Source organism: Littorina saxatilis, linkage group LG7 (assembly GCF_037325665.1).
Source record: "Littorina saxatilis isolate snail1 linkage group LG7, US_GU_Lsax_2.0, whole genome shotgun sequence".
NCBI lineage: Eukaryota > Metazoa > Mollusca > Gastropoda > Littorinimorpha > Littorinidae > Littorina > Littorina saxatilis.
Window position 1 is genome coordinate 28394344 of NC_090251.1, and position 22470 is coordinate 28416813.

A 22470-nucleotide genomic window follows, 5' to 3' on the forward strand; every position below is an offset into this window, starting at 1 on the left:
TACCTGAGACTGTAGAGTATACTACAGTCTCTGGTAAAACTGCTCTGTATGAAAAATGTGATGTTTTTACATTTAGTCAAGTTTTGACTAAATGTTTTAAAGGCAGAGTAAGCCTCCCGTAAACCATCACAGATACGGTCAGGCTTTTACACACAGTACAAACACCATTTCATTTAAACACTCACCAATTGAGAACATCCTAGGTGCCCTCCGTAAAGAGCGAACAATTTTCAAAGAATTTATTTTTGCGTGGTTTATCTTACCCCTGAGCCATCGTGAACCCGTGTGATCCAGTTTTCCCTTTTCACAATGCAGTCGTCATAGTTAGTCATTTGAATGCGACTCGACGTGAGCTTATCTACAATAGCACGTTTTTTTTATGCACGAAACAACGGCTGTGGTTCACAAGAACTCTAGCGATGGCTTTTGACTGTTGAGAGGAACGGCGATTTGCACTGATAAACCGGCCGTCGTCTGCTACGACCCTTGCGTGACCCTGCTTCCGGGCTTTTCTTTTTTTAAACTTTCACAACTTCGAATTGTTCTGATCTTGTCTTGATGAAAAACGAATTCTTTTATGATTAAAGAATGTTTGTGTAACAAGCTGTCAATTTATTATTTAGATTTTAAAAGTTAGGTCTAGCGCAAAAACGAGGCGCCGTTGTTGTTAACGGAACAAGTCTACGAAAATAAATTCTTTGAAAATGTCTCACGCTCGACAGAAAGCAGCCAGGATGTTCCCGTTCGGTGAGCGTTCAAATGGAAGTATGCTTGTACTGTATTTAGACGCTCGGGGAGCTCTGTGATGGTTTACGGGAGGCTTACTGTGCCTTTAACATAGACGGGGAATCGAGACAAGGGTCGTGGTGTATGTGTGTCTGTGTGTGTGTGTGTGTGCGTGTGTGTGAGTGTCTGTCTGTGTGTGTGTGTGTAGAGCGATTCAGAGTAAACTACTGGACCGATCTTTACAAAATTTTACATGAGAGTTCCTGGGTATGATATCCCCAGACGTTTTTTTTCATTTTTTGGATAAATGTCTTTGATGAGGTCATATCCGGCTTTTTGTAAAAGTTGAGGCGGCACTGTCACACTCTCATTTTTCAATAAAATTGATTGACATTTTGGCCAAGCAATCTTCGACGAAGGCCGGACTTCGGTATTGCATTTCAGTTTGGTGGCTTTGGTCATTAAAAATCTAAAAATTGTAATTAATTTTATTTTTTAAATAAAACGATCCAAATCTACGTTCACCTTATTTTTCATCATTTCCTGATTTCAAAAACATATAAATATGTTATATTCGGATTAAAAACAAGCTCTGAACATTAAAAATATAAACATCATGATCAAAATTAAATTTCCAAAATCGATTTAAAAACAATTTCATCTTATTCCTTGCCGGTTCCTGATTCCAAAAACATATAGATATGATATGTTTGGATTAAAAACACGCTCAGAAAGTTAAAACGAAGAGAGGTACAGAAAAGCGTACTATGCAGCACAGCGAAACCACTACCGTGCTAAACAGGCTCGTCAGTTTCACTGCGTTTTACACGAGTGGTGGACTACGGTCATTGTGAAAAAATGCAGTGCGTTCAGTTTCATTCTGTGAGTTCCACAGCTTGACCAAATGTAGTAATTTTGCCTTATGCGACTTGTTTTCTTCTCCTTTCTTTGTTGTTGTTTTTGTTTGGTGACTTTCTGTTAGTTTAACTGTTTTTCTCGGACATGCAAAAAAGGGAACATTCAGATCCCATTTAAATTGCGCTAACTGATGAGAAAATAGATCACTATTAGTGGTCATAGATATTTGCACGCTGCAAATGTTATGCTGGTGCTCACAAAACAATTGACCACACACACACACTCATTACAATCAATAACAGACACAAATAAATCTGTCTTTAGTGTCTTTCTTTCTTTATTTGGTGTTTAACGTCGTTTTCAACCACGAAGGTTATATCGCGACGGGGAAAGGGGGGAGATGGGATAGAGCCACTTGTCAATTGTTTCTTGTTCACAAAAGCACTAATCAAAAATTTGCTCCAGGGGCTTGCAACGTAGTACAATATATTACCTTACTGGGAGAATGCAAGTTTCCAGTACAAAGGACTTAACATTTCTTACATACTGCTTGACTAAAATCTTTACAAAAATTGACTATATTCTATACAAGAAACACTTAACAAGGGTAAAAGGACAAACAGAATCCGTTGGTCGCCTCTTATGACATGCTGGGGAGCATCGGGTAAATTCTTCCCCCTAACCCGCACGGGGGGGGGGGGTCTTTAGTGTCTCATTAAGAGTACTATTAGGTCTGGTATGAACCACACAAAAAACAAGTGTATGAACAATTTTTGAACAACCATACCTCACATCATTGAACCAAATAGTCTGTCTCAAAAAAATCGCAAACGTGTCTTTAAATTAATTCTCTGAATCTTGAAACAAAATCACTCTCAGGCTGACTCAGAACTCTTGACTAAAAAGAAAGAATGAAGAAAAGCAAAATGTTGCAAGTACATGTACACTTAGATAAGCAGGCATTAGGCTGTCGTGACTATCAGGCCATACAAACAAAGTAAGTCAGAGATATATCGTCAACATTAATTAATATACAGTGAAACACCTCTCTTATGACCCCTATTTTTTTGACGGGCGAAGTGGCGCAGTGGTAAGACGTCGGCCTCCTAATTGGGAGGTCGTGAGTTCGAATCCCGGTCGCTGCCGCCTGGTGGGTTAAGAGTGGAGATTTTTCCGATCTCCCAGGTCAACTTATGTGCAGACCTGCTAGTGACTTAACCCCCTTCGTGTGTACACGCAAGCACAAGACCAAGTGCGCACGGAAAAGATCCTGTAATCTATGTCAGAGTTCGGTGGGTTATAGAAACACGAAAATACCTAGCATGCCTCCCCCGAAATCGGCGTATGGCTGCCTGAATGGCGGGGTAAAAAGGGTCATACACGTAAAAATCCACTCGTGCTAAAACCATGAGTGAACGTGGGAGTCTAAGCCCATGAACGACGAAGAAGAAGAAGAAGACCCCTAATTTCAGACTTTACACTTTGTAAGACCTAAATTAACCTACATTTTACGACTTTTTCCTTATTAAGACCTGATTCACTTTGTTTTTTAAAGGGGTGGGGGGGTGGGGGGTAATAAGACATTTATCGAAAAAAACAGAAAATAACATCTGGGGGGTATTGTCTGGAAGAATTTGTATGTGGAGTATCATGACAATCTGCCCAGTAGTTTTCTGGGAATCGCGCTACACACACACAACCACCACCACCCTCAAAACTTGACTAAATGTTAAATGAAAAAACTTTAAAAAAAACTGACAGAGTGAAACCCATACGTCCCCATTTAATGGGGGGATGCAACAAAGAGCAAACGTAAAATAACATCAAGCAGCCATGGGAACGGTACAAGCCAATAACACATCTGAAAATAAGGAAGATGGGGACACATTTCTCTACAATCTCCTGGGTAAACGTGTTTAAAAGTCTAATCATTACATAAATATCTAATCACAATTAGTAGTCAGACAGTTTCCGATTTGATTTTTTCGGGTAACTGACTAGCTGATGCAACCATGAAAGGATCGGTACTGTGTGTAGTAAAGGCCAGATAAAATCATGGATAAGTATAGAAGTGACGGGCGCAATGGCTTGGTGGTAAGATGCCGGCCTCAAAAGCGGAAGGTCGTGGGTTCGATTCCCGGCCGCGCTTGGCGGGTTAAGGTGGAGATTTTCCGATCTCCCAAGTCAACTTATGTGCAGACCTGCTAGTGCTTTATCCCCCTCTGTGTGTACACGCAAGCACAAGACCAAGTGCGCACGGAAAAGATCCTGTAATCCATGTCAGAGTTCGATGGGTTATAGAGATATGAAAATACCCAGCATGCTTCCGCCAAAAGCGGCATATGGCTGCCTAAATGGCGGAGTAAAAACCGGTCAAGCACGTACAAATCCACTCGTGCAAAAAAAACCACCAGTGTACGTGGGAGTTTCAGCCCACAAATGCGGAAGAAGAGGTATAGAAGTAGAATGTTCTCACCATCTTAAAAAACCACAGATGTGATCATCTGCAATCGGAAGATACAACTTCTGAAGTCATTTATCATATTACGCTTTCCATGCCTATGAAGTGACAACATCATGATACACATACATGTCACACTTAGCTCTACGTACATCCTGAACACATCAGTGATAGCGGTGGGGATGGAGAGACAGGGAGGTTTACACTTCTCCACAAGCCAAACGACACAAGAGAAGTACATGTAAAACAAAAGCATGGTGACATGTCATTGGATAAAATACACACACTTAAATTATTATTCATACAATGACGGGCGCTGTGGCGGGGTGGTAAGACGTCTGCCTCTTAATCGGAAGGTCGAGGGTTCGAATCCCGGCCGCTGCCGCCTGGTGGGTTAAGTGTGAAGATTTTTCCGATCTCCCAGGTCAACTTATGTGCAGACCTGCTAGTGGCTTATCCCCCTTCGTGTGTACACGCAAGCACAAGACCAAGTGCGCACGGAAAAGATCCTGTAATCCATGTCAGAGTTCGGTGGGTTATAGAAACACGAAAATATCCAGCATGCTTCCTCCGAAAACGGCGTATGGCTGCCTAAATGGCGGGGTAAAAACGGTCATGCACGTAAAATTCCACTCGTGCAAAAACACGAGTGTACGTGGGAGTCTAAGCCCATGAACAAAGAAGAAGAAGATTTATACAATCATTGATTGATTTGTAATTGTTATCTCAGAACACAACAATGAAAAATATGTCACAACAAAAAATAGAAAGCACATATGGTTTTATCAAGCTGCCGAATGATAACACAGTGGAACCCCCCTTTTAAGACCTCCAAATACCTGAGATAATCAGGTCTTATTAATAGGGGTACATTTACAGAGGTTATGCACAGAAATTCTGAGAAAACAGGGTCTTATAAAAGGGCGGAAGTCTTAAATTGGCGGGTCTTACTCTTAATAGGGGGGTTCCACTGTACATGTAATTACACAGACATGTAACACAAAAATAACAAACTTATGCAACACCGCATCAAACACTTAACTAAAGGATTACTGAAAATGATTGCAGAGTCCAGAGGTTCTGTACATCACACAATCCCACTCTCAAAACAGATTGTCACTATCACTATCAGGTTTGACAAGAAGCAGACAGCCTGTGTACCTTGTAATTTTAAATGTCAAAAATTAAACTGCATGTGCAATAATTGTGAGTAAACACCATAAATGACAACTTACAGTTATACCATTTTTCTTACGGATCCTACAATACAAGCATATTTCAAGGATAATGATAAAACTGAAGAGGAAAAAAATCAAAAATGAATGCCATTTCCACTTTCAGCTTAACTTTAAATCACAACAAGTTCACGAATACACGTTTTGCATAGCAGTGCATTTGTTCTACATCTCAAGTAAAATATGTGATGGTGGAACACGCAACAATACAAAATATATAGTAATCAGTTCATCCAACACAGCCAAAATTTCCACCCCACCACTTCACACGCCATGAATGTTCACACGTCAATCACAAAACAAAAATCATATCACAACCAAACACACCCAGTTAATATCACTCAGAACAAGACAAACAGCTCTGCATAAAATAAAAGGGAGGGCACCCATCCACAGCCAGTCAAAATCACAGTAAAAAGGAAACCAGAAACCACACGGCAAAATAAAAATAAAACAATGACAGCCTGAAAACAAAACAGAATCCAATTTTCTTTTACACAATAGCCAAAGTACTAGTAGCACAGAATTCACTTGTGTGTGGCTTGCGCAAACATTCAGTGATTCACTACTTATGACATTTTTTCTTTTTGTCCTGTATTAAAAATGTTTTAACATATTAGAATCTGAGACAGAAAATGCTAAATCGTAACACTAACACAATTATAAATCCTTCACATTTTTTAACTACTTAGCTGTCTAAACTAAAAACAAAACTAAAAACTTTCAGTTGAAAAGAAATAATCCTTTTTTCTCGCTCACAAACAAATTACCAAACACATTTCATTTAGTTTCTGATCACGGTGTTGCCTTTAAAAAAAAAGACCAAAAAAACAACAACAATGCACCGTTGATAGTGATTCATTATCCTTCATATAATTATACATGTATATCACCAAATCCTTTTAGTTGAAGAGGCCTGTCCCGCGTTTCTTACAGGCAAGATTGGCGAGTGGGGCGAGGAAGTACCATATCTTGGGCAACTCTCGCCGCGAGGGACACTAGGATTCTCGCCTCGAACGCTAGGTAGCTTTGGGCTTGCTCGCTTGGCGAGAAAACATGGAGGCCAGGCAGGTGTCCATGCCCGTTTACCGACCAGTGCAGACGACCTTTTCGGTATCAACCAATGGTGTGAAATTCTTGTGTAGCTAGCCATCAAACCGTTTCATACACACTCTTGCCTCCTGGCTCCGTAAGCGGATAGTCGAAAGAATATCTCGCCTGAAAGAAACACGCGTCTGATTGAAGCCTTACTTTTAGAAGCCACAGTTTTATATATATTTCACAAGCACACATCACCAAGTCCTCCTGGGCACAACATCCACACTGGGGTACTTGTCGAGGTTGAAGAACCTGTTGGACACTGCATCAAAGCCGATGTAGATCTCGCCCTCCTTGCTGACCTTGACCGGGAAGATGACGGCAGCCTGCTTCCTCCCCTTGTGTTCCCCCACCTGCCCCGTCTCCAGCAGAATCGTCCACTGGTGCCAGGGACAGCGAACACACAGACCCTCGCCCGGCAGTTCTTCAATGTCGCCCATACTCAGAGGTCCACCTGGAAAACACAGATCCAGCTATAAGAACAATGCAATGATTGCTAGTCATCTTTCTAAAACCTGTCCCTTGAGCTGTACATTTAAAAAAAAATGTTTTAAGTTAAACTTAAAGACTGCATGTTGACAGATATTATGGTGTAGGTTATCAGCATAAAACTAAAAAGTAACTGGGTGTAGTTGATCAGCATAAAAGTAACTGTCGCCAGTCAAGGTCAAAGATTAATTTAGGTACTTTTTTCCTCCCTACACATTCAGTCAGCCACACACAATAATATTGACATGGTTAGTCAGTGTTGTTCCCAGACTCGGGGCATGGAACGAATTAGACCTGGATTCATGCCTGGATTGAAAATGAAACTATAAATTTAAAAGTATTGTTTGTGAGCTAGAAGACCTCCTTCAAGCTAAATGTATAATTATCATACGATCGACCTGCCAGGGTCACAGCAAGGCATCAAAGCAAAAACATAAGCGTCAGTGACCAATGACTGAGGCCTGAGAACAACACTGCTGACTTAAAATTATTCAACATTAAATTGTGTATGCATGATGACTGTATGTGACATTGACAGACATCTTCAATTATATCATGAACATGATGTAACCTGGACAGTAATACTACAGGAATGTAAACTAAGCTGTTCAGAACATAGCCTACATGTATATGACTAAGTGCCAAAAGGTGCTCACAGAACAGAAGACGACTTTGTTTTACAATAAAAATGTTTCTAAAAACGTGTGTCTGCTGAAAATTGGTGTGTGTGTGGATGAATGTGCGAAGAGATAGTGGACATAATTTCGTGTGTCTGACTTGAACGGTTTTGAAGTTATCTTTGTTTAAAGTCAAAAATAACGCCAAAACCGGCCATCTGAAAACGGACATCGTGATACCTCGTGTTTTGAATATGCCACAGAAAAATAACAAGAAGCACAAATGAATTGCATTTAGTTTGATTGAATGCCTGAAACATTGCTTTACAGACGAGACCAAACGTCAAATCTAAATCTCGAGAGAATTTTTTTTTTTCGATAACCGAATTTTAAGGTGTCGCACGCAAGATGTGTCGTCATCACGGCATACATTTTTCAATCGCAGATATTTACTAAATTTCTTTTTCAAAAACTCTGGAATTGATGTCGACACGTCAAGCGATAACGGTGTATCAAACTGCTGTCTTTCAAGTAATCCAGCAAAGACTGCAGAACTTTTGAACAGCATTTTTGAAAACGATTTGAAAATTTCGTCATATCTTGCGTGCGACAAAATGTTCGGTAATTAACGGTTATTTTCTTTTAAAAACAAAATTTACATGTACAAAGATCTACTTCATCTACGGAACCACGTGACACATTCTGTGTTCAAAATTTGTGAAGAAATCACGAACCACGAATGCGCTATCAAGTGTTGAAATTATGTCGTCAACATCTTTTCAGATCTTGCGTGCGACACCATCTTGCGTTCAACATAAAATGTCACTACCTTATCGAGTTTAATGGGTAAAACTAACTATTTGTTGTCTTAGTTTAATCTTCTTAATTAAAAGCGTAATAAAACCGAACTTCCAAGATGAATTTTAATTGAGATTAGCGAAAGAGCGGGCACGCAAGTCGACCTTAAAGTAAAAGAATGATAACACGAGCGTTTGTCGTGTTGTCTTGCGTGCAACACATTGTCCAAAAAGGAAAATGTATATTTTTCTCAGACGTTTTTTAAGTTGAAACCTTGAAACTTCACACACATTTGGGGTTTAATCGCCCCCATGCATGGTAAAAGTCTTGTTGACCCTTGTCAGATTTCAAGGTCACAGCTGGGTCACATGTGGTTCAGAAAACGGATGAAACATATTTTTTCAGAGATTTTTGAAGCTAGAACCTTCAAACTTCAAACAACGCTTTTGCTTAATGATTGTTCAACATGGAGAATTCAAGGTTGATCCTTGAGAAATGTGAAGGTCATAGCAGGGTCTCGTGTGGGTAAAAAAAAAGGAAATTGTATTGAACTTCAATTTATAAAAAAACAAAGTCTGGTTGATCTGTTTTAAGATTTAAGGTCAAATCTGTTATTTAAGGTCAAATCAAATAGAAATTTGTTGATGCTTAAATCTTTGAAACTTCCAACAGGTTTGAGGTTTGACAACTTCTGGACTTTGAAATCTGGTATGGTTGATCCTGGTAATATTAATTGGTCAAAACATCAAGATCAACAATTATAAAATAAGCACTTTCACCAATGTCAAGTGAGCAATAGCAGCAAACGTGAGTCTTATAAAGATTATCACTTTTTGTGTGACCTCAACTTGACCCCTCTGAATGCTCTCAATCATGGAAATTGACCACACTTTGATTATAACCAAACAACATCAAAACTTTGGAATGTGTGAAGTTTCAAAGGTGTTGCTTAAAAGGCGTTCGTGAAAATGACAATTGTATGTGTCTGACTTCAATGCGACCCCGCTGCGACCTTGACGTTTGATTTTATCAACCAGACTTTCATCATGTGTGAATGACTTCAAACACTATAAAACTAGTTGAAGAAATTGACAATTTTTCAAAGTTTAAGCCAGATGGCACTGCTGTGACCTTGAAATTTGACAAACATTAACCAGGCGGTCACCTTTTTTAGAAAATATCCTTAAAGGATCTTTAACCTTACTGTGACCTTGGAATTTGATGAGGTTTAATTTAACTTGCGTAGTGTGCCAAGTTTCAAGGCCCTAGCTTCAAAAACATATGAGAAAACCTCAGGCCAAAAAAAAAAAATGCTTTGGTTACGGTTTCCCGACCGACCCTAACTTTTTGGGCTGACCCTAAACTTTTTTTTTGGTCCAAAAGCTAAAAATAAAATGAACCAAACACATACATACACAAAAAAAAACCACACACACACACAAAAACCCACCGAAAACGACAACACCACGGCACAGAGAAAACATCGATCGCCGGCGAGCAGACAACAACAAGCCCGACAAGGGACACCACTCCGCTTTTTACAACTCCCATATCCAAGGGAAGTCAGTCTCGTGCGTTCGTTCGTTGCGCGAACGTAAAAAGATGTCGTCTGCATTTGCAATCGTATTCGGAAAGTGCGTTCATATCGAACAAACACGACTGATAAGTCGGTACTCGAAGAGTGCAACCTTGGTGGACATTTTTCATGATTTTCATCCAACTTTGGACGGCAAACTGTTCGGGATAAAATGTGTTGGGTCGACGAAAATAAGTGCCGAGCCCGAAGACTCTTTCGAACTGGACTTTGGCATGACTCTCGAAAACTATTTTTATCATTTCAAGAGGGACCAACCAAAAAAAAAAAAAAAGTTTAATCGACCTACCTACCCTATTTTTTTGGGCCATGAAACCGTAACCAAAGCATTTTTTTTTTTTGGCCTCATTGAAAAATGTATATATATGTTTGATCTCAACGCGACCCTGCTGTGACCTTGACTTTTTCAACCAGACTTTAATCGTGTGTGAACATTATACACTAGAACTGTGTGTATTTTCAAAGCTCGTGCTATAAACGCGCTGAATAAATTGAAAATATTCCACATTTGGACCAGATGTGACCCCGCTGTGACCTTGAACTTTGACAAAGATTAACCAGCAGGTCACTTTCAATGAGGTTTTATAAAAATGCTGAAAGTATGTGAAGTATGTAAAGTCTAACTGATCTAGTATTAAAACATGTAAGACGTGACAACGACAATTTTCCAGTTTGCAAAGGAAATTTAACCTCGCTGTGACCTTGAAATTCAATGTTGTTTAATGTGATGTGCACCATACCTGGAGGTCATTATACTTTGGTTGTGTGCCAAGTTTCAAAGCCCTAGCTTTAAAAACGTGCGAGATAACCTTAATGCTATGACTCAGTGCCGTTTTGAATGATATAACGAACAAAATTATCGTTATTTGTAAAATCATTTGGGTAAATTTATCTTTTCTTTTCGTAATTGGGTTCCAGCATCTGTTGTCTTAACAAAAATCACAATATCAGTCGTGTTTGTCAACTTTTATTTTTTAGCCCCTTTGTCCGCTTTTCGTGCGCACCTTTTGGCACTTAGTCATATATAGTATGAGATAAATATATATATATATATATATACACAAATGCTTGTATGGCCACTAATTTGCTGAAAATAACACGTACGCAACCAGGTCAGCAGATGTGTTGAAAATTCAAAGAATCATGCAGGAAAAACAGGCATGCATGCGTCTGCCTTGTACTTGTAGTTGTACTTTCAGGTTTTTAAAAGTAAAACTCAAAGCCTTGGCCTGCACTTTTCTCTGTTACTACACCTACGGGCCAGGAGAAAGATGAACAAGAACCCAAGAAGTACTCAACGCGATCTGCTGGTGCTACGCGCTACAAAAGAATTAGATAAAAATACTGACCTGCATGAGGGCAGCTGTCTCGAATAGCATACACCTTTCCCTGCACTTTGAACAGTGCGATCAACTCATCGTTGATACTGACCAGGTACCCCTTTTCTGTCCGCTGACCGATCAACTCTTCGCTTGAGACGTTTGGCTTTGAGTCGTTTGACTTTGTTGAGGCTTTCTTGTCCAAATCCACTTCTGAATCAGGAGTCCCAATGTGTCTGCCACAGGGCTTGGGTGACCTAGTCCAGTCATGAATGTCTGTAAAGAGAAGAGCTGTTTCAACATACAACTTTATAACAAGATCAAGATGTACACATGGAGAGGCGGAGTGAGAAAATACAAAATCTTTTCTTTCTTCATTCCATTTAAATACTTCTCATAAATGAAATTGCTGGCTGAATATATTTAGTACCACTGTCGAATCATTATGTGATTCCCAAAACCACAAACGTCAAAACAAAAACATCAAATATGTGGTTGTGTGCTGTTATTAGTGTTATACCACGTGTGACTGTGATTGCGTCAGTCCAAACATTACAACAATAACAAGTGTTGTCTGCTAGTGCTAACCCGGGATACCGCTTACTTACCGCTAACTTTCACGCCAAGAACCTTCATGTAGATTTTCTTTTCGTCCGGACCATTGAAGGAAGTCATCATGGCTCGATGTCTGACTCGTCTATCTGAGAAGATCGTCTTGAGACACGTGGAATTTCCGTCTAACGTAGGTATAGGTGAAACATACACAACAAGCACACCGGATGTAGGACCTGCTCACGCCTTGTTTACACCACTGCTGTTTGAATAAGGTCATTTTTATGGAAAATTGACATAAACAAGTTTATCCCCCGTGTTTATTTTAGTATGACAGTGACATGGTAATGTAAATTGTGTCTTTACTGCTGGTATTGTTTACTTATGTTCAACGCATAAGGGAGCGTAATAATACAAAATGGTCCCGGGCACTTTTTAAAAGAGGTGCCCTTACATGACGTCACTTTTCTGACCATTTCCTGCAAGGGACATAACGCTGGAAGAAAGAGCAGACGATGGAGGTCAAACACATTTTGCCAGGTTATTATCATCCGTGTTTACATGCAGATGATAACACAGAACGTTAGTATATATGGACTCCCCCAACCTTATTTTGCTGAGATGATGACTGAATAATTTCATGTTTAAATAATTTACATCAGACATCTGGAAGTCCACGATAAGAGGGCCAGAATAAAGAACAGAGAGGGAGAGACCCGCGTGGATTCCTTTTTGGGATTGACAGCTGAAGCTGAAAGTGAGGATGGGAAAGATCACAGTACTTTCGAACTTGCTTTTGGTACAGAAAGCAACCCATTTACGTCTGTTTCACAAGCATGTACCGATAGCACATTATGTTACCACGACTGTTACTGCACCTGGGACATTTTCCACTCTTAATGGAACAGCAACGCAGAGAAGTTGTGCAACTTTAATGTGTCACAATTGTTCACAGTATTTCTACTTTCCAGTCAGTGTACAGAGTAGATCTAGCAGTACAAATGCCTGGAAGTGTAGCTTGAGGCGGCCTGATGCTTTCCAGAAGCAGAAGATATGTGGACACATGAGCATGTTGTCACAGCACAGTTGTTTACATTCAACAGCACGAACGCAGGGAATGATGAAAACACTGCCTTCGCCAATATGGGTTGTGACACGCAGAAACTTGCATTACTTCTCCAGAACCACGAACAACTCACAGAATATGTTTAACTTTTTTGATGCAGTACATGAACGTAACAACAACCATATGTTTCCAATGAATGCAGCAAAACTCAGAGAGTGTTCAACTACAAGCTTTTGTCACAGACACCATTTGCACACTCTCTGCAAAACTTTGCTTCAGCCTTCCAAAAATAGATTAACAGGGTTTTCATCCAGTCTGCTACTCCATACCCTAGCAGAGTATTCCTTGGAGAATTCCGACTACAGCGACTACCTTGATAGTCTACTTGATGAGTTCACTGTCTTGACAGAGGCCAAACTGAAAGGGGAAAACATTGATTACTCCCACTTCATGTTCCTAGAAGCAGTCGCCATGACAATGCAAGAGCTGAGGACGGAATATGCAGAGTTAGCAGATCTACGATCAATGTTGTCTGGTAACAATTTTTTAGTTTTTATTCAGGCTGTTTCATTTACATTATACTGTTTTATTTAATTTCACAAAGGTAGTCTACATGTTTATCATTTAAGCGATTTTCTAAAGAATTGTTGAGTAAAACGTCATTGATTTGTACAATCTATAGTGGCACCAGAGTCCACAAGGATCGAGTGCTTGTTATATGAAGCTTACTTTAGCCAGTCTCAAGCCTGGGTAAAATGGTGAGACTTGACAAGCCCTTAAAAAGAAAACAACTCTTTACACAAACCACTTTTAAGACTTCCGTTTAAAGGCACAGTGCAGCTCACAGCCTTCGTTTTGCGTTTTTGTTGCAGCTGAGTGCATTTACAGTTCAAAAATCCTCCTATGGTAGTAAAACAAACCCAAAACTACCCAACGACGACATCTGTGAAGCTCGACAGTTTCTTGTGCACGCGAGTGCATAGATTAACCTACATAGTTATTACGTGGTGTTTGATGTGCATGTGGTGATCTACCTGATCTAAATTTAGATCCAAAAATAGGCCAAGACCAGCCGGGTCCAAGTACGAAATTAATTCGTAAAAAAACCGCAGTTCTTGACTCTTTGGGTGCAAGTCAATGAAACTTGGTAGTTCTTCTAACGGATAGCTAGCTGCCTGAGGTATGACTAAAAGCCCCAGGGGCTCAGTGTACCTGGATTTGACAAGTTCAGTACCTTTAAGACTTCCTGTGTTATAAGAACTTGCTTTCTCAGACTGTAATTTCAAGACTCAATTTTTATATTTGTGACGGGCCGCCTCCACCACGGAATGAGTCGCATGTCATCTTTGCATGATTTTCATATTTTTACATTTTCCTAAAGAGTTTGTTATGCTCTATCCAGTGGTGAAAACCGTTTTAGAAAAGAGCGAAAACTGTTTGAGTTATAAGCCTGTGACTAAGGTGACCCTCACGCTGTTACCATACACTCTCCGGACTTATATCAAGCCTAGCGCAGAACCGTGCGAGGTGACATGCGACTCATTTCGTGGTGGAAGGTCACATTTGGGGAGTCTTTTGAGGGGGGAGGGGGAGGGGACTCTATGCATGTTGAACTCTTTTATTCATCATTTCATGTTATATATATTACTGTTGATACAGGAGAGGTGGACAAAGAGTTACAGACTATGGCTGAGACTGACATTGACAACCTCACTCAGCACATACAGACACTGGAAGAAAAGGTGTGCTGCCCGGTTGTGTGGTATTTTTGTGTGTGCATGTGCTGGTTGTGTGGTATTTTTGTGTGTGCGTGTGCTGGTTGTGTGGTCTTTTTGTGTGTGCGTGTGCTGGTTGTGTGGTCTTTTTGTGTGTGCATGTGCTGGTTGTGGTATTTTTGTGTGTGCATGTGCTGGTTGTGTGGTATTTTTGTGTGTGCGTGTGCTGGTTGTGTGGTCTTTTTGTGTGTGTGTGTGCTGGTTGTGCAGTCTTTTTGTGTGTGCGTGTGCTGGTTGTGTGGTATTTTTGTGTGTGCGTGTGCTGGTTGTGTGGTATTTTTGTGTGTGCGTGTGCTGGTTGTGTGGTCTTTTTGTGTGTGCGTGTGCTGGTTGTGTGGTATTTTTGTGTGTGTGTTTGTGTTTTTTTCTTCTTTCTTGTTCGTTTGAAAGAGAAGATACATGCTGTAATGTTTTGTATCATTGGTTCTGTTTCAAAACATTCAGTAAGTACATGCAGATTTTATCTAAGTTATTTATCTGGGTTTTTTTCTCTGCGTATGTCAATTAAGATTAAAATGTTAACTGTTGGTATAAATGCATGGTCACTTAAGACTGATTTATTTCTGAATGTGCACATCTTCGAGAAAAAAACACATCTGTTATGAGCATGTACATATTTTGTCTGTCGTAATGTTTAATTTGTTCAGTGTCTGTGTGCAGTTGGTAGACATTTTAGTCGGCCCTGAGCCTGCCGACAAGAATGACACCATGTTGGAAGTGTCGGCTGGGGTCGGAGGTCAAGAGGCCATGCTGTTTACGACGGAGATCTTTGACATGTACTCAGGATACGCGTATTTCAAGGGTTGGACTTTTGATCTTGTCGACTATGAGAAGAGTGAAATGGGTGAGCGTAATAGATAATTTTTGCTTCTGTTGTGTTCATGATCGCAATTCTAATTTGCAGAACTTTTCACCCTATTCTAAACAGAAAGGCTGGTTAGATTGTCCTTTTTCTAAACTGCAAATCTTTTACTTTTCTTTTTTAGGCACGGTTTTATCTGTTTCTTGGGTTTTATCCAATGTGACAATGCATTGAGTTCTACGTATTAACTTTTGTCTGATTTGAATTAGCTTGCACAAGGGAACATGGCAAAAAGCTGTACACGGAGCACAAATATAGTGTTACAGGTTTTGTTGATGATAACTTTTACCAAAAAAACCAACTATACATACATGTACTTGCTCTGAGCTTGAACCAGAAAGTGTTGGAACTAAAAACACTTGCTTTTATCGTGCATATTTGTTCAGACTTCTTTTTTTTCGATGTTAATTCAGGTGGGTTGCGCAGAGCTTCGGCACTGATAAGCGGGACTAACGTCTACAAGCATCTCAAGTTTGAGGCAGGGGTGCACCGGGTGCAGAGGGTCCCCAAGACAGAGAGGTCTGGACGCGTTCACACCAGCACCATGACCGTGGCTGTTCTGCCCCAACCCTCACAGGTGGGTTCAATGGATGGTTGGTTGTTAAATGGTTAATTTTGATGTTTCTTCAATCATATATTCGGCTTGTGACTGTTTTAATTGTGTTTCCTTTCACAGTTAACATGTGAGTCTCCATGTTTGAAACTACAGTGGAACCCCCCTATTAAGACCCCCCCGCGCGCAATTTAAGACTTCGTCCCTTTTAAGACTTTGCTTTTCGGATTTTCAGTTCATAACCTCTGTAAATTTACTTCTATTTAAAAAAAACTCTCCTTTAATTTTCTCAGATTTTTGAAGGTCTTAAAAGGAGGGTCCCACTGTACTTACATTCACTTCTATCAGGATAAGCTGTGTGGGGATTTCACGGTTGTTAGGAAATTGTCTTAAAGGTCCAGAGTCTATTATCTACAAATATCAACAATACACCCCCTTTCGATCAGGAAAGACGAAGCCAGTGTAGCCATTTGAAAATTCATTATAGTATTCCAGCGTAGTACTCATAGTAGGATATATCCTTATTTGGAAAATGCCAAGCGCAAAGCTCCTCTCAAATCTTGTGCATTTCGTGCGTTTATAAAAAAGCGTGGACAGCGCTACAGTGTCAAACTGTTGCTGTACTTGTTTGGGCGTGGCTATAAGCATAGTGACATGAATTTGATTGGTCAGTATTTTTAGGCAAAGCACATGTTCTCAGCAAACAGAAAACAAAATATTGGAAGCGTGAGTCACGCTACCCAAAAATAAAAATAAATTTACATATTTTTTTTTTCTATAATTTTTTTCCCCATGGTTCATTCATCATTTGACATAATTTTGTATCGAAATCTAACCATAAGATTATTGAAAAAAAGCAAAAATGTAGACGACCACCTTTAATTGTCCTCTTTCAGTCCCTGTCCAGATTATCTCCCTTGATGCATGACTCGCATTGTCTGTTGTACTTGTGTGTAAGATGCTGCGCCTTGATTGGTAAGTTGTTTTACCGATGTGTGCTCTCATCCTAAGCGTGGGTTTCGTGCAGTCACCTTTGTGATTTTGTGAAGACCTGTTTAAGGTCTTTGTGATTTTGCATCTTGGTGTGATTGAACAGTGATTGTCCTGCTGTAGTAAGTAGAGAGTCTTGACTGAGCATATATATATTCCGGGAGACTGTGATGTGAACCGTATGTTGGAAGAAGAGTTTTAGCTGCTGGTTTTACGTCAGCAAGGTGACTTTCGGCGGATGATTGCGGTCGTGGCCAAGATGGCTTCACTTTAAGGTCAGAGCAAGCATGCAATCTCTCTTTAACAGTGACTCAGGTATAAACTGCATGACAGGGACGCAGGTATAAACTGCATGACAGCTAGTGACTCAGGTATAAACTGTATGACAATGGAATGAAGTGTTGAATTTTGTCCTTTCTGTCCAGATTGACATCAGCATCAACCCTAAAGACTTGAACATCGACACGTTCAGATCGTCAGGGGCCGGCGGTCAACATGTCAACACGACAGAGAGTGCTGTACGCATCACACACAAACCTTCAGGTGAGCTGTTTCTTTCTTTCTGTTTTCTTGGTGGTTTTTTTCAGTCTTTTTAGTAATTGATATAATCTTTTATGCAGCTATTAAAAACATTTCGAAAAAGAATGATGTAATGAGTGATTCTGTCATATATACATAGACACAGTCTTGCTATAATATTTCACTTGGACCTTGTTTTGATATTGTTCCGCTGTAATTAAGACGCCTTCACAGTCAAAGAATTTTTGAGTCACTTGAGAAAAAGTGACTCTATGTAATCGGTCAGTGTTAGTCTGTCCGGCCGGCCGGCCGTCCGTAGACACCACCTTAACGTTGGACTTTTCTCGGAAACTATCAAAGCGATCGGGCTCATATTTTGTTTAGTCGTGACCTCCAATGACCTCTACACTTTAACGATGGTTTCGTTGACCTTTGACCTTTTTCAAGGTCACAGGTCAGCGTCAAAGGAAAAATTAGACATTTTATATCTTTGACAAAGTTCATCGGATGTGATTGAAACTTTGTAGGATTATTCTTTACATCAAAGTATTTACATCTGTAGCCTTTTACGAACGTTATCAGAAAAACAAGGGAGATAACTAGCCTTTTCTGTTCGGCAACACACAACTTAACGTTGGGCTTTTCTCGGAAACTATAAAAGTGACCGGGCTCAAATTTTATGTGAACGTGACTCATTGTGTTGTGAATAGCAATTTCTTCCTGTCCATCTGATGCCTCATATAATATTCAGAACTGCGAAAGTGACTCGATCGAGCGTTTGCTCTTCTTGTTCAACAGTGCACAGAGCTAACACTCCATTGTTTTGTTGGGATGGGAAAGAGTTATAGTGTTAAGGCTTAGAAATCCTTTTTGTGTGACATTGTGCTGTATAATTATGCCTTAATATTTCAGGAACTGTGGCAGAGTGTCAACAGGAGAGATCCCAGATCAAGAACAGAGAAAAGGCCATGAAGATTCTACTCTCAAGGTTGGTAGACCAGACATTTCTTGCGTTGATGACAGTAAAAAGCAGCGGTGTCACTCTATCAAACATGTGGCAAGCAGCATCCGTTTATTTACACAGTCTTGTTTGAATTTCCTGTACTTACTAACCCGGCATGAGATCATGATAGAGCGAACGAGAAGAAGAAGAAAAAGATCATGAAAGTAAAATAGAAAAGGCCTGACAACCCCCACCCCCTCCTCCCCGATGAAGGGAAGGAGTGGAGCAGCTAGCTAGTACTCTATGAAACGTATGATAAGCAGCATCAACCTTAGAACTATTAGAGGGCGGGGATGTAGCTCAGTCGGTAGCGCGCTGGATTTGTATCCAGTTGGCCGCTGTCAGCGTGAGTTCGTCCCCACGTTCGGCGGGAGATTTATTTCTCAGAGTCAACTTTCTGTGCAGACTCTCCTCGGTGTCCGAACACCCCCGTGTGTACACGCAAGCACAAGACCAAGTGCGCACGAAAAAGATCCTGTAATCCATGTCAGAGTTCGGTGGGTTATAGAAACACAAAAATATCCAGCATGCTTCCTAGTAAACGGTGTATGGCTGCCTAAAATGGCGGGGTAAAAAAAGGGTCATACACGTAAAATTCCACTTGTGCAAAAAAAAACCACGAGTGTACGTGGGAGTTTCAGCCCACGAACGCAGAAGAAGAAGAAGAAGAAGAACTATTAGAGCAGTTACTCTGTCAGGCATGTGGCTATACAGCTTCCTCTTCTTCTTCTTCTTGCGTTCGCTGTCACACCATCAGGTTAGTCTGCGAGACGAATGACGTCGTGGCTTCCAGGTCTTGTCTGCTCCCATAGAGTTTGGTGCGAAGAGGAACGCTATACAGCTGATTTCCACAGCCAGCCTTGATCATGTAATGTTCCCACAGTTTATGACTGTATGTGTTGAAACTACGACAGAAAACATTACATGTTGCTGACAGCATAGATATTTTCTAGCCTGGCTTGATTTTCCTACACTAGTACATTACATTCAACATGTGTGAATATGTAGAATGTAGAATACAAACTCTATCAAGCTTGAAAAATTACTGCAAACTGGGTGGTTAGTCAACTTTCCTTTTTCAGAATTGCGAGCACAAATCTTAATTCAGAATTCATTTTGCTTTGTACGTTTCTCTCTTTCCAGAATCTACCAGAAACAGGTGGAAGACCAGGAAACAGCACTGCGCAAGAAACGCAAGCTTCAGGTCGGGTCAGCTGGGCGGTCGGAAAAGATTCGAACCTACAACTACAGCCAGGACAGAATCACAGACCACAGGGGCCCGATCACGTTCTACAACGTCCCACAGTTCCTGAGTGGGGAAGATTCCATGGAGGACCTTCTCCAGACTCTGATGACTCAGTCGAGGCTGCAAATTCTGCAGGCAATGGTGGATCAGTTTGTGGACTCGCAGAGACGAAAAAAGTGAAGGCTTGTGACGATTTTCTCTAGCTAGACTCTGATGACACGGTCTAGGCTTCAAGCTGTAACAGGAAATGGTGGACCAGTTTGTGGACTGGCATACAGAGACGGAAAAAGTAAATGCCAGCTAGTGTCACAATTGTCTTGAGACTTTGATGACTATACATGCAATTCTGGATCAGTCTCTAGACTCACAGAGATAAAAAAAAAAGTGATTGTTAATGGTGTGAAGCTTTCAGGATGGCTTGATTTGTAAGGCATCATTTAAGGTGCAAATAAAATACATTAATATCTTGGTTTAAATTGTTGGTTGTGACCCTGTCTATGCATGAAGCAAAGTAAGACGATCCTAAACACACACACACACACACACACACACACACACACACACACACACACACACTCATACATGCACAAGAATGAGAAGTGGAAAGCATGATTCTGTTTATTTTTCCAACGAATATCTTGAAAGCTCTGATATCAAAAGAATGAAACTTGCTGAATAAGAAAACGATTAAATATAATTTAATTTTTGGTTTATACTTTAAGGTACAATAAAAACTTTCCAATGAGAACACTGTTTTTGTTCAACATTCTATACTCAGATCTAAAGAATTCCACAAAATTGGCGTATGGCTCACAGCCTAAATGCCAGGGTAAAAACGATCGTAACATATAAAAACAAGAAGAGCAAACGCTCGATCGAGTCACTTTCGCAGTTCTGAATATTATATGAGGCATCAGATGGACAGGAAGAAATTGCTATTCACAACACAATGAGTCACGTTCACATAAAATTTGAGCCCGGTCACTTTTATAGTTTCCGAGAAAAGCCCAACGTTAAGTTGTGTGTTGCCGAACAGAAAAGGCTAGTTATCTCCCTTGTTTTTCTGATAACGTTCGTAAAAGGCTACAGATGTAAATACTTTGATGTAAAGAATAATCCTACAAAGTTTCAATCACATCCGATGAACTTTGTCAAAGATATAAAATGTCTAATTTTTCCTTTGACGCTGACCTGTGACCTTGAAAAAGGTCAAAGGTCAACGAAACCATCGTTAAAGTGTAGAGGTCATTGGAGGTCACGACTAAACAAAATATGAGCCCGATCGCTTTGATAGTTTCCGAGAAAAGATATAAAATGTCTAATTTTTCCTTTGACGCTGACCTGTGACCTTGAAAAAGGTCAAAGGTCAACGAAACCATCGTTAAAGTGTAGAGGTCATTGGAGGTCACGACTAAACAAAATATGAGCCCGATCGCTTTGATAGTTTCCGAGAAAAGTCCAACGTTAAGGTGGTGTCTACGGACGGCCGGCCGGCCAGACGGCCGGCCGGCCGGCCGGACAGACTAACACTGACCGATTACATAGAGTCACTTTTTCTCAAGTGACTCAAAAAACACTTGTGCAGAAAACATGTTTCAGCCCATGAACACAGAAGAAAATAAAGATCTAAAGAAGAGTTCTGCTTTCTTGAAAGTTGTGTGGATTTACTAAGTTGTTCTAATGCTTTGGGTTAACCCCTAGAACCCTACCTCCGGTGTGTAGAAAAGACACTCCTACTAATAAAAACTGAAAGGGGAAACTTGGAAAAGGCACTTTTTTAACAAAAGAAATCCACGTTTTACATCTTCAGTTCATGATTTTATCTTGTTGAATTTTTTCTGCCAATTAATCCTTTCTCCTCGGTGGAAAAACAATTAACATTGTGTACATGTTTCACAAAGATATATATGAGACTGCTACATGTTTTTTCAACCAATACCTCTGGTAAGCGTTAATCTATCTCTACCACATGCACGAGCTGTGGGGTCACCTCCTATTCAAGGTAACATGACTTAATTTGGCCTCCTAGCAACAGAAACCTGGCTGTCGTGAAAACAGTCAGCACTAATAAAATAACACTTTCGGCTGGTTCCAACAGCTGCAACTTTTCTTGAGAGATGGTTCCATTGCCAAAGAGCTACAGAAACTTGCTGATCTGACTCAGGAATAAAATAAATTGGGGAACAAAGAGGCAATATATAGCATATTAGAAAAGAAAATGCTAAATATTTTTTCTTTCAGAATAATGTTTAATACACTTTGCAAAATATTCTTCCGTTCAGAATAACGTAATTGTTGAATAAACTTCAGTCTATTATGATATATACATGTATCTTTTTGAACCTACTGTAAGGTAAGGAATGTCAAGTCCATGAGGGATCAACAGAATAAAAAAAAGTATAATATCTATATGAATAAAAAGAAGTTATAAATATAAGTAAAACAGAAAGAACAAAAGATGTGGATCAATTCAATATATTGTACCAGCATAGATATAAGCTCAATTACAAAATTGAGTACCGTACTTTCCCGGTGACAAGGCGCTTTGTTATCTAAGACCCTTCTTTTAAAAAAAAAATTGTAATCCAGTCACCCATTGGACGCAGGGGGCCAATAGGGCGCACCAAAATGACCCAGTTTTTGCCATGAGAGGTGGTTCCCCTGTCATATCTGAGAGAGGAAACACTTCCTGCATCGGGGTCAGTGACC

General features: G+C 40.2%; 2 protein-coding genes and 1 long non-coding RNA gene across 4 annotated transcripts; 1 reads left to right on the top strand and 2 right to left on the bottom strand.

Moving 5' to 3' along the window:
* Nucleotides 1-1903: 1903 nt before the first annotated feature.
* Nucleotides 1904-11934, bottom strand: LOC138971090 (uncharacterized). The gene is made up of 3 exons (XM_070343703.1): nucleotides 11804-11934; nucleotides 11226-11471; nucleotides 1904-6832 (listed from the first exon to the last, which is right to left on the bottom strand). The coding sequence occupies exons 1-3, from the start codon at nucleotides 11871-11873 to the stop codon at nucleotides 6573-6575; spliced, it is 576 nt and encodes a 191-aa protein (XP_070199804.1). The 5' UTR covers nucleotides 11874-11934; the 3' UTR covers nucleotides 1904-6572.
* LOC138971089 (peptide chain release factor 1-like, mitochondrial) lies at nucleotides 11816-20237 on the top strand. 2 transcript variants are annotated; one of them, XM_070343702.1, is made up of 8 exons: nucleotides 11816-11937; nucleotides 13223-13348; nucleotides 14473-14555; nucleotides 15249-15432; nucleotides 15864-16027; nucleotides 17419-17536; nucleotides 18425-18500; nucleotides 19659-20237. In XM_070343702.1, exons 2-8 carry the CDS (start codon nucleotides 13264-13266, stop codon nucleotides 19939-19941), a joined length of 993 nt encoding a protein of 330 aa, XP_070199803.1. In that variant the 5' UTR covers nucleotides 11816-11937; nucleotides 13223-13263; the 3' UTR covers nucleotides 19942-20237. The 2 variants fall into 2 exon arrangements, with proteins under 2 accessions (XP_070199803.1, XP_070199802.1); XM_070343701.1 differs by lacking the exon at nucleotides 11816-11937 and having other exon boundaries at nucleotides 12236-13348.
* A 124-nt stretch (nucleotides 20238-20361) lies between these two features.
* On the bottom strand, nucleotides 20362-22470 carry LOC138971091 (uncharacterized). The gene is made up of 2 exons (XR_011457164.1): nucleotides 21110-22470; nucleotides 20362-20939 (listed from the first exon to the last, which is right to left on the bottom strand). It is a non-coding gene; the product is annotated as an uncharacterized lncRNA (long non-coding RNA).